The sequence below is a fragment of the Lepus europaeus genome, chromosome 5 (genome assembly GCF_033115175.1).
Source record: "Lepus europaeus isolate LE1 chromosome 5, mLepTim1.pri, whole genome shotgun sequence".
Taxonomy (NCBI): Eukaryota; Metazoa; Chordata; class Mammalia; order Lagomorpha; family Leporidae; genus Lepus; species Lepus europaeus.
Window position 1 is genome coordinate 109,615,622 of NC_084831.1, and position 12,739 is coordinate 109,628,360.

General features: G+C 52.0%; 1 protein-coding gene across 1 annotated transcript in view; it reads right to left on the bottom strand.

Moving 5' to 3' along the window:
* Positions 1-401: 401 nt before the first annotated feature.
* Positions 402-12,739, bottom strand: part of CASQ2 (calsequestrin 2) — a 69,602-nt gene continuing 57,264 nt past the window's right edge. The window contains exons 9-11 of the mRNA XM_062192030.1: positions 6,051-6,151; positions 3,423-3,497; positions 402-1,779 (exon numbers count right to left, since the gene is read on the bottom strand). Of these exons, the coding sequence (XP_062048014.1) occupies positions 1,567-1,779; positions 3,423-3,497; positions 6,051-6,151 (389 nt within the window). The 3' untranslated portion in view covers positions 402-1,566. The remainder of the gene's footprint in view (positions 1,780-3,422; positions 3,498-6,050; positions 6,152-12,739) is intronic.

Here is a 12,739-nt window from a genome sequence, read left to right on the forward strand (position 1 = left end):
TAAAAGGCTCTGTTACCACGAAATAAATGAGTTTCTGCTTGATGGGCTCCCCACTGCATCTGATTGTCTTCGGGTTTGGAGGCTGGGGAACGGGCGAGTAGCACACTTACCTTTCCTCGGGCCCAGTCCATCCTCGTACGGGTGGACTAAGACCCTGCATAACTATATCCCTAAAGTTGTACTTATGAAAGTTATATTCCTTAAAAATAAATAAAAACAAATAAAATAATAAAGAAAGAGTGCATTGCACTGAGAGCCACTGTGAATCACCAACACTTAGCGGGCAGTCAGAAGAAGGGCGAGGAAGGACAATGGAAAGAACAGAGAGGCAGACGGCAGCCAGATGAATGAGTGGGGTCAGAAAAATCAAGACATGACTTCCAGAGAGCCTCGATATTTTCAAAATATGAGTTTAATGACAGAGTTAGTTAGCTATAATTCCACAAAAGGATTTCCTAATTTTCAAAAAGTTTGCATGGTGTTTTGCACTTGTGTTGAGAGATTGAGAAAATAAATTAGAGCATCATACTGCACACTGAGCACTAGAACTACCAAGCACAATGTAACGTTCAGACCATTTGGAAGGCACTTGGGAATTTTTTCAGTGCCCCAGGGCGTCATTATAAACTCCAATTATGGTGGCCCTGGTCAGCCGTGGGAGCATTCATTGACTGCTGGACAGAGCAATCTTTAGTCTAAGTGGGAAGGCACATGAGCAGCGACAGAGAGCGGGCATTCAGGTCCCAGCTCAGCCCCGGAAGCCAGCTGACCCATTCAGAGACATTAACCCCATCAAAGTAAGAAAAATCTTGTATCCCTCCCCCACCACTGGTGAGTCCTGGAGACTTGTCACGTAGTGGAGTTCAGAGGGCAAATTAACCTCCCACCCCAGTATTGGAATCTGCCGGAAATGAGGGTGGCACCTGCACACCTCTCCACGTCACTCAAAGGCTTGGACCTGAGTTCATCATGGTCTGACTCACATGTGGGATGAAATGCTTAATAGAGCCGGAGAAGCTGATTCATAACTTGTTTGGAAGGCTCAGCCTTCCCTCCAGGGGCTCCTCTTCACTTAGGAAGGACCCTCAGTTGATGTGCTAGGCATGGGAGATAAACTGCCTAATTGTGTGTCTTCCCCGGCTCTGTGTACAAGGTCACTCCACACTTGTGAGTTAGCAAACTGTTAGTTCTGTTACTGCCATTGTCAAAGACAACAAGGAAACCCGAAGCGAGGTGCCGGGGGCTTGTTCTCCCCAGGCTGCCGGACCCCAGCAAAGTCATGACTATTAACGATCTGACAAAGAACGGGAGCTTTCTTTCCATGACAGTCAAAGCGGTTTGTGTGAGAGTGATTCCTCCCCTGTCCCGGGTGAGTGGGATGGCTGGACCCGGCAAGGCAGCTGCTGAGCCGTGCTGCTCCGTACGAGTTGGCAGTGGAGAGAGAGGCTGGGAAAGGGAAAGGAGCTGGCTGGGCGTGGGGCAGGGCTGCTCGCTGTTGCCTTGTGCTGCCTGGACCGCAGTGGATAGCTGTGACTTTGTTTTCGGTGGAGTCTTATAAAGTTGGGGCTATTCCTCATCCTCATCACTGTCATCATTATCCTCCTCATCAGAGTTGCCATTGTCGTCGTCGTCGTCATTGTCATCGTCGTCATCTTCATCTTCATTGTCATCATCTTCGGTGTTGATCTTTCCGGAGAGCACGTCCTCAATCCAGTCTTCCAGCTCCTCGGCTGTGGGCAGGTCGTCGTCGTCTGGAATCTCCATCCAGACACTGTCAGCCTGCAGGGAGGGGAAGGAGGGGGGAGGCGTGAAGCTGCGTAGCTTCAGCCAGGTCAGAGGGTTCCACGTAGCGGAGCTCAGTGGGTCCCAGGACTCATGCACTTATCAGGAATGGATGTACATTAGAACACGGAACAGCCAACCTGCACAATGATGTGTGTAATATCCTGTTTGTGTGACATGGAAGGAAATGTATATACCTAAGTAAATGAAATTTCTAGTAGGATACCCTTGCAATAACCACCACTGGATCCTCAGGGGATGGGACTAGGGATGGTCAGGGCAGTGAAAACTACTTCTTTAGGCTTTATAGCCTACTGTCCCATTCTACAATGTTCTTACTTGAGCATATCCTCAAATGGCTTGTTGTTATTATACTAACTTTAAAAGCAGTGCACAGGGCCGGCGCTGAGGCTCAATAGGCTAATTCTCCGCCTTGCGCCACCGGCACACCGGGTTCTAGTCCCGCTCGGGGTGCCGGATTCTGTCCCGGTTGCCCCTCTTCCAGGCCAGCTCTCTGCTGTGGCCAGGGAGTGCAATGGAGGATGGCCTAAGTGCTTGGGCCCTGCACCCCATGGGAGACCAGGAGAAGCACCTGGCTCCTGCCTTCGGATCAGTGCGGTACGCCAGCTGCAGCGCGCCAGCCACGGCAGCCATTGGAGGGTGAACCAACGGCAAAGGAAGACCTTTCTCTCCATTTCTCTCTCTCTCACTATCCACTCTGCCTGTCAAAAAAAAAAAAAAAAAAAAGCAGTGCACAGAATAAATGAACGTTGAGTTCCTCAGCTGCTTGAACAGAGCAAAAGGATGTTGTTAACCAATCCCCATCCCAAGGGATTCCAGCTCAGTCATCGATGGCTGCAAGAGCATCTATGTGGCCATCCTTGTCTACCCATCACATCCCTGGCTGTGTCTGCCCCACTTCTGTTCTCGTTTGCTGGGGTGGGATCAGGTGTCTGAGCTCTAAAAGCACTCCCCTTCTGCCAGTCCCTGACTCACACCTGGTTTCCTTCCTGCCCTCCGGGAGGCCTGGAGGCCTGTTGAGGGGTGCTGGCCACAACGGCCCATCATCCCTCACTGTGCAATGACAGCTCCAGGTGGGCTCCCTTGTGTAAAGAGAGAGACCTTGTTGGCTGGTGAGGGGGTGGGGTGGGGTGGGGGGAAAATGGAGATAAAGGGATGTTTATGTAGGTGGAGAGCTCCAATCAGCGAGTTGTATCAGATTGGCCCCAGAAGCAAGGATGCAGCCCATGGGAAAGAGTCACGCTTTCATAGATTGGGACTGGCTCAGAGACCAGGCCTGGGTCACCCCAGCAAGTTTCTGGAGTTTGGGCAGGGCCAAGGATCCTGTCCATTTCTGAAGGGGTTGCATGCCTGCAGACCAAGGGTAGGGAATGTCTGAATAAGGCCCATGGTATTTGGTCTGTGTCTGTGCCAATACAACCGCAGGTAGGACTCGAAATTCAATCAATTTTAAGTTGCTCATTTTGTCCAGCCTGTGACTTATGTTGTAAATACCCAAATATGCCTTGGTAGAAAAAGGCTCCCAGGCTCTCCTACAGACGATCTCACAGTCTGGGCAGCAGAGCAGGAAATGGGGCAGGCCGAGGGCGCCTGTGGAAGCCATCCTGGGGGATACTCACGTCTGTCACATTCACCACCCCAATCTGGGGCTTGAACAGGTCAATCTTGAAAGTCTTCTCCCAATAGGCAACGAGCTGCAGCACAAAAAAAAAAAAAAAAAAAAAAAAAAAAAAAAAACAAGCTTACACAGCAGACAAGGCCACTCCCTATAAAAGGCCCATCTTGTGGCTGGACCCACCTGCCAGCCCACCACTGTGTCTGGGTCACCAGTGGTGCAAGGTCTTTAAAACAGCTGTGGGTACTTAGAAAATTGAAGACTTGGCCTCCGTCTCAAGCACTTTAAATAAACATTAAATAAAAGATGTCATAGCACAAACTATGAGAACACGTAATGTAAAAGCTCTTACAGCTGTCGGGAAGACTACTGCAGAGAGGGTCCAGTGCTGATCCCCAAATTCCTTGTGGATCACTTATTGGTTTATGGGTAGGGAAAGAGCCATTTACTTCCCCTTCTCTTTCAATGGCCCATTTAAAGAAATCCATTGTCTTGGCGTGGGCATTTGACACAGCAGTTGAGACACTTCTTGGGTGCCCCCATCTCGTATTAGAGTGCCTACGTCCCAGTCCAGCTCTGGTCCAGAGTCCAGCTTCCTGCTAATGCACACCCTGGGAGGCAGCAGGTGATCACTCAGGATGCTGAGTTCCTGCCACCCATTTGGGAGACCTGGGTTGAGTATCTTCCCTCTGGCCGTAGTCTGACCTAACCCTGGGTATTGTGGGCCTTTGAGGAGTGAACCAGCAGATGGGAGATCTCTCGCTGTCTCTCTGCCTTTCAAATAGTAGTAAAAAACAAACAAACAAGCAAACAAAAAGAAATCCTGGGTTGGGCATTTGGAGCAGCGATGAAGTCACCACTTGGGATGCCCCCATTGCCCAGAGTGCCCAGCTGGAGTCTCAGCTACTCTGCTTCCTGCTAAACACATGCTGGGAGGCAGCAGACGATGGCTCAAGTACTTGTGACCCTGGCAGTCAACATGGGAGACCTGGGCTCCTGGCTTAGCCTGGCCCAGTCTTGGCTGTTGTAGGTACTGGGGAGTGAACCAGAGGATGGTCTATCTCTGTCTCTTTTTCTCTGCTCTGAAAACTTTAATATATATATATATATATATATATATTTAAAAAGATCCATGTGTAACTAATAATACTGTATACATTTTTAAAATCCCTTACTTTGTGCCACTTTGCTACACAAGAGGGACAGGAAAGCAATGATGTGCTGTAAACTGACAGAAAAGCGACAAGAGGGTTTCTTCATTCAGCCTGGCTGGGGTACATGTGGACGAATCTTTGGGGTTAGAATGCAAGGATCCAGGGGCCAGGGACCACAGTGCAAAGATGATGGAAAGGGTCAGAGGTAGAAAGTCTCTAAAGAACAGATGCGGCCTGATGGGGACCCGGGGGGACTCAGAAATCTGGAAATCAGAATAGTCTGCAGATTCTTTCTTTCCAAAAACCAGCAAACACACAGAGCTGGCTGGAAGAACCGGAGACCATCTGCAAGCTTGCATAATAAAATAGTGCAGATAAACTCGAGATACAACCAGGCAGAAGCTAAACAAACAAAGCTGTACTATGAGCAGTTGTATGTGGCCATGACTTTGTTATAGTTGCCCAGAATTACAACATTGGCTTCCAGTGTCACGGAAGTCTCTGCCTTTGATTCACCCATTTTCCACACAGGGCTGGGTCCTCAGACCCTCGCGATCACCAAAAACCCTCACTTTTCTCTATGTAAGCAAAGTCATGACATAGGCAACTGATGAAAATGCCTGTAAGTTAAGTTACCATTTATAACCTGCTGGTAACTAAATTAAGTACTGACTGCCAGTGAGTTCTCACCTAGAGCAGTCACTGGACTAAGCTTTGGCATTCCATAGATCTGGGCTGGAAATCACAACTACCCTTCCCAGCCCCAGCCTCTCCAGCTGTCATTCTTTTCACCTGTCAGATAGGGAGTCTCATACCGCCCACGTCACAAGTGAAGAGAATCAGCTCTGCTGACACACTTGAGGAATTTTACTCTAGTTCTAACACAGAGCATATTAGCTCTGTTCATTATTGTTACCACTGGGTCCGTGGATTGCATAAATTCTGCTTATTCTTCTTAAAACACAATCAAAAGCTTTCTAGGTATTAATCGTTATGCCGGGTTCTGGGGAGAACTTGATAAACAAGATAAGCACGGTCTCTGTCCTCCCAGAGGCTACTCCCTCTCTCCACAACGTGAACTCTACGCAAAATGTTCATCTCTGGTTTTAATTACTTAGTAAGTCAGGTTCCCTCAGAGGAGTGGTCCCCGCCCAGAAAATGAAAGAGGTTATAGGGAGGGGTCATTGTGGGATGCGAAGGAATCTGCCCAGCTCACTTGGGTGGTCCCCTCTGAGGGTCTGCAACTTCCGGTCTCCAGAGAGAGCAAACAGTAAGTGGAACCATTTCGGAGTCAGCACCAGACCCCAAGTTCAATGCCATTCCAAAACCAAGATCTCCTACACTGGCTGGGGTGGACACTCGGTGTTTCTTCAAGTGCTCCTATAAAGTTCAACCCTCCTTCACGCATGAGAATTCTGAGCCTGACACAAACACAGGGCTGTGAAGGTAGTGCTAGGGCCCTGGTCCGAGCCGCTCACCAGAGGAAAGTCATCCGGGTCGATCCACACGATGCTCAGGTCCGGGTTGTCGGTATTGTCGCGGGCCACCTGTTTTAGGATCTCCAGGAACTCGTAGCCATCTGAAGCATAGGGTTCAAAAAGACTGAGTAACCCCTGCACCTACAGGACTTCAGCAAGGGGAGCAGTGTGTTTTACCCACAGGAGTTCTTGGGCTATTTGGTGCATACCCTCAATTGCAGGATTGGGTAATAAAATGACTCGGATGACAGCTGCAGCCACAGAGCATGGCATACAAAGGAAACAACAGAAAATCACAAGAGCGTGGGACGCTGAGTGCTGTTTAGCCGGCAGCCAAGTTCCAGTGTTCCTCCACCCTGGGTCAGAAAGCTCAGCCCCGGGACAGAACTCACACCAGCCTGCTCTCGCTGACCCTGGGCCAGCTCTCAAGACACCAGACTTGCTGCCCCTCAGAGCTTCCCACCACATTCACTGTGTGGACCAAGAACATTCCCGTCTGGACCCTTGACTGTCCATGACTTAGAACTCCTCAAACCTGCAAACGGAGGGAGCTGCTGACTCACAGAGCTTTCACGGCTTCGAGACCGTCGCTGGGGTCTCCGCCCTCCCTCCCCATGTCGTTGCTTCCTCCAGCCACTCTCTCTTCAGTCAGCAGCACTCGCTGCTCCCAGGGAGTGCTGAGTCAGAGGAAAAACAGGCACAAGCCATACAGGCTTCAAGAACACAGACTTTTTAGCTTTGGAAGTCTCAGCCACCAAGCACTGGGAGAATTCAATTTTGGTCATAAACAAATGTTTTGGAAGATTGTTCAGTAAGACGTAACGTGCTGCAACCCTCAGAACTGCTACCCCGCTCCAACTAGAAACAGAGAGTCCAGGTTCTGGCAGGTGCCTGAGAGTAAACTTTGTGCTTATGTGTGTGTGTGTGCACGCGCGCACGTGCAAGTATGTGTGTATGCCTCTGCATGTCCATGTGTGGGCAAGCTGAGAGGGGAGGCCATCCGAGGCCCTGCAGCTGGACCTGCTTAGAACAAGGGTGGGGGGCAGACTGAATGACAGACTTCCCAGCAGGTGCCAGGGAGGCAGATGACAATGACAGATATGACAATGACAGATATCCAAAGGGATCCAGCAAGATCTAGACCCCTTGGTGGGGGCAGGGTGCGGGGGACTCAAAATAGAAATTTGGAGGCTGGCCCTGTGGTGTAGCAGGTTAAGCCAACACCTGCAATGCCAGCATTCCAGATGTACACTGGCTCGAGTCCCGGCTGCTCCACTTCCCACCCAGCTCCCTGTTAGTTGGCCTGGGGAAGCAATGGAAAATGGCCCAAGTGCTTGTGTCGCTGCACCTTTGTGGGAGACCTGGATGGAGTTCCAGGCTCCTGGCTTCAGCCTAGACCAGCTCAGGCCACTGCAGCCATTTGGCAAGTGAACCAGCAGATTCAAGACTTCTGTTTCTCCCTCCCTCTGTGTCACTCTGCTGTTCAAATAAATACATAAATCTTTTTTTAGATAGAAATTTAGGTTCAGTTCTAAAAATGAAGTGTATTGCTTGCATAGCTGAATTTGTGGCCTAAGATGTCTACCTGTGTACCAGCAGCTCACCAGCAGCCAGGACACTTGGTGAGACAACTGCCCTGTGTTTGCAAACCTGGGTTGCTCTGTGGCGTCTGTGTGACAAGCCTCTCCTTTCCAGGTAAGCCCACTTCTGGTAATTTAGCCACTTGGTAAAGGTTGTTTCTCCACTTCTCATCTCATACATCCCAGGCACAAGGCATTCTACCCTGGCAGCTCCACTGTGTGGGTGTGGTCACTTTCAACACTGATACTGAGACCCCTAAAGCCTTAGTCCTTGGCAAGCAGAGCGACCTCTAGTGGAGAAGAGAGTCTTTACAACCTGCAGCTCTTTCCTGCACAGGTGTAGGCTGGCCGGAGGGATTTTTTCCAACCGATGCTCTTAACCATATTGCAAATGAGCTCATATGACAGACAGCTGAGATGGAAAACACCCTGCAGCTTCAGAGTTCATTACCTGTCATTGTGGGGATGAAGATGGAGGTGGGGGTGCGGGATGGGGTGCTACTCCCACCGCCTGGGGGTGGACTCAGAAGGTCACACCCCTTCAGGGTGTCATCCCTGGACACTGCAGTGTCTCCTGGAAGCAGGTGGCTGTGCCAAGGGAAATACAGAACCACCCTGGTTATCTGTGCGCTTACGGATCATAAAACACAGACCACACAGGTGACTTCCTCCCTAACACCTGCTTTTAGCTGCAGAGAAGAAAGGTGTAATACTTGTTATCATAATAATGATAATCATCACTGGAGGATTCGATCCAGATGTAAAAGTGACCTTGCCAAACCTGAAATTCACAAAGAGGATGGAGCTCAACCACACAGACCCAGATTTCACTAAAGAGTAAATTTGTGCCTGTTTCACAGGAGGGAAAAGGAGAGGCCGCCCATGCGCAGGATGGCGGAGGAGCAGTGAGAACCGTACACTGGACACACGGCCTAACCCCCAGGTTGTCAGATGGAAAAAATCTGCACAATGCTGGCATTTATACAAAGGAAGGTTAGGTCCAAATTCACTCTGCATTCCACAGCAGGGCCAGGAACAAGAAGAAGTGGAAGAGTAAAATTCGGTTTCTGCAAGCAGCGGCAAATGGATCGGAGTTTTTGCCTATGCGAGAAAAGTCTAAAGTGTGGCTTCAGGCCCATTGTGAAGACTAAGCAAAGGTTTTTGTGAGGAAAACGATCTCTGTGTCCATGGGGCAGTAAGGAGTGCTCAGAAAGCCCCTGCACAGAGCAAACTAATACACGAGGCCGATATCTAAGCCACAGCAGCTCCATCTCCATCCACGGGCAGCTCTTCTGCTTCCCGGGAGACGGGTTCCATAACGGGCAACTGGCTGGGGCTCTGGTCATTGTCAACAGAATAGAGCTCGTTGTCCAGGGAGGCAGTTCACCGTACCACTTCAACACGCAGGCCGCGGAGCCAAATGACTTCGGCTCTGACCCTGGTTGTGCGTTCAGCGTGTGAGCTGCAGCAAGTTTTTGAATGTCATTTTTTTTTCCATTTGCAAAACGGGGGTGATACAATGACAGTACCTGCTTCATGGGAGCACCTGTGGCTTGAATGAGTCTGAGTCTAAGAAACACTTAGCACACTGCAGGGTATGGCCTTGACTCCTCCTAAACGTCGGAAGGCAGGGGAGCAGGGTGGATCCGCTAACCCTGGCTGTTCATCTGCTCCTGCAGCACGTGTGTATTCAGTGCAGACCACTGAGCACCAGGATGGGCTCACGTGGAAGGGGAGATGCTCCCAGGAAACGACAGGATGGCAATGCCAGCAGGTGCAGCCCTGAGAACCCTGCCTCCAACCTTGGGGTAGAGCCGGGTTTGATTCCTTTGTTTGGAAGGCAGTAGCTTCCTTGGGAACTCCTGATTCAAAGCTTTCCAGCCTCAGCGGCTCTCCCCTCTTTTCCAGCCCCCCAGCCTGGATGGCAGACCTGTCCGAATGGACACGCATATCTGGGACTGCAGAGGGAAGGCAGCCAAATGGGACTCACACATATTCAGTTGCCAAAATGGAAAGTCCCACGTTCACCTTGTCCCCCACCAGGAGCTTCTGTGCAGGGCCCCCTCACTTGGCTCTAGCTCAGGCATCACGACCCTGGGGCTGCTGTGACTTGCCCAGCATCTCGGGCAAGCGAGTGGCAGAGCCGGGAGGTCCCGCTAGCTCTTCAATCTGCTGGCTTCCCTCTCAAGTCTCAGCACCCTTGCCCATGGGGCTGCCAGTTCCCTTCCTGGAGCTCCAGCTGGAGATCCCCATGCATTCTGTCAAAGCTTTGACATCGGGGAAGCCTGGGCTGGGATACCAAGGTAACAGCCTGGGTGTGGCCTGGGTGCTGGCAGGCGGTCCCTGCCCTCCCCATGGAGCATGGGGTCACTGTGCCCCCCACTCTGCATCTCCTCCCCACAACCAGAGCACAGTGACCTGGCCTGGAGTCTCAGACATGGGCTAAAATCAAAGAAGCCTGAGCTGTGAGACCTGCGATCTCTTTCCTTCCAGGTGAGTTTGAGGCTGAGAGTAGCTGGCCAGGGCCGAGGGACACATGTGGAGCCAGGTTTCCCACAGCCAGGGGCCTCCGGGACTCATCTCCATGGGGAAAAGCCGGTGATTATCTTTCCTGCTCCCCTGGCACAGACCTGTGGGAATGTGCCTGCCCTGAGTCCTGGGGGACCAGTTCCAGGCCAGGCACAGCCATTTGGGGAGCCAAGGTCCCATTCTGGAGAGACATGTGTGTCCCAGGCTAACTAAGCTGTGGCCAGGGAACAGAACAGTTCGGTTTCGTGATGGAGAGGAGCATAAAGAGGGGGTCTCAGGCCTACAGGGTGGAAATCCTGCTTCTGCCGCTTCCCTGCCATGTGAGCTGGGGCTGCTCTTGAACTTGACTCCCTGGGTCTCCTTGCACCGGGGACAGAAGTAACAGTAGCTGCCTGGGAGTGGGGATGCGAAGATAAAATGCATTGACTTGTGTTAAGTGCTAGGAACGACATTCAAGACCTAGTAAGAACCAAACGCTACACTTGAACTCTGAAAGCTCTCAAGCAGCAGCTAGCGTCCCTGGCTGAGACAACTGGTCAAACACACGTGCAAGATGGCAGGCAGTGGCAGCTGGCGGGGAGCGGGGCTCAGAGACAGTCCCAGCGCCGGCTGCTCCGCCGCAGACAGCAGCCTGTCCTGGCGTTCCCAGCTTGTGAGTGCTAATGGGCCTTTTCCCCTGGAGAGTACCCATCCAGAGTGCGCTCATGGAGAAACCTCTCATCTAGGATCATAAAGAAGATGTCAGTCTGCTGCCGCCGCATCTGGGAGCACAGAGAAAGTCATTCATTCAAACCTGTCAAACAGGCAGCTCTGTCTGGCCTTGGGCACACGAGCCCGAGAGAAGGCTTCGGGGATGGAGAAGCAACCTGCCAAAGTGGGACCCATCCCCCCTCCCCCAGAGACACCCTCCCGGCCGGCCAGCCTGCCTGTGGGCACTGCAGTGAGAACTGCCGGAGAGATGGCCTGCTATGGACTGAGCGGCAGGGAGGCCTGGCTACCCTCGGGTCCGTGCTGGGTCAGGTGCGCTAGGCAGCGAGGCCCCGGGGCGCCAGTCGCTGGTGTACACGTTTGCCGCAGCTGCTCTGTAATCAGAGTGCCCATCTGGGGACATCAGCGGAGAGTGGGAGGAAAGCGAGCTTTTCTTCATTCATGGAGCACTCAAGCGTCCAAGTGGCTCTGCTCTCCTCGCCCCCTCTGTGCCCCTCCCCGGCTCTCCCAGCCTGCGGCCCTGCCACTGCACACGCCCGGAGCCCGCGTGGGCTGGGGCGCTGCAGGGATGGGGGTGTGACAGCGTGGACTTGGCCCAGAGGAGCCCTTGGGAAGTCGAGGCTTGTGTTTGTGCTGTGCCTGTAACCCTGTGATGGTGGACACGCCACCCACCAAACGTCCCTGGGTCCTGCAAATGTTGGGGAGATGGAGGCGTGGTCAAGGACAGAGGGCAGTAACCCTCATGAGTGGCTCGGGAGGCCAGATGCCTCTCAGAGTTAATCCCTCTCAAGTTCAATTTGCTCAGTTGTAAACTGGGAATGAAAATAGTACCCCCCTTCACCCAATGTATACACGTATAAGAACATCACACTGCACCCTGGAAATGCTTTGTATAATTATCAGTCAATCAAAAAATTTAAGTCTAAGGGCCGGCTTTTAGAGGCAGTGGGTTAAGCCCCCACTTGCCATCCCAGCAACCCAGCTGGAATCCCAACTCCCCCACTTCCCAATCCAGTTCCCTGCTAATGCACCTGGAAAAGCAGTGGAGGATGGCCCCAGTGCTAGGGTCCCTGCACTCATGTGGGAGACCTGGATGGAGTTCCTGGCTCCTGGCCTCAGCCTGGCCTAGCAACTGGGGAGTGAACCAGCAAATGGAAGACCTCTCTCTCTCTCTCTTTCTCTGTTTCTTCACCACCCTCCTCACTCTGCCTTGCAAGTCAATTAAGAACTCTTCTAAAAAAAATATTTTAAAGAAATGTTAGAAACCCAATGCCTCGCTCAGGAGGCTGCTACATGATACAAGCACACAGTGACATCATTGGCGCCTACGGCAACACAGAGGTGAGGAGAGCCTGCTGGAAGCTGCGGCTTGGCTGGGATGCAGTGAGAGACCTGGGGAGGTATTTCAGCTCTAAGACCACTCTGACACTGACGCACATATCACAGAGTGGCTGCAGGAACTCTGTGAGGTCATCTACCTAGCACTCCTAGCTCCTCCATACTGTTAGCTCTTTAAGAACTGGATTTATGACCTTCTCCCTTTGGTGGCTGGATGGCAGTCTGGCTGGGGCAACCAGCTGGGTGTAACTGGTTAATAAGAGCAAAGGTATGCGAGGACCTGTGCTGTCGAGTGTGTGGAATGAAAACCCCAGTCCTGCAGCCAGGCCCTGGGTTACACATCAGTGCCCTGTGGGTGAAGCACTAAGTCACCGTGCCAGGGGGCTTTCACAGAAAGGCCTCTCCCCTCCCCAGCTCCAAGTGGCCAGGGGCTTCCAGGGCTCCTGTCCGTCCCACCTCCCCTCTGCATGGCTTACAGATGCCCTGTTACAAGCCCCAGCTTGGGCTCCTTTGCAGAAAGAAACAGCTTTGGGC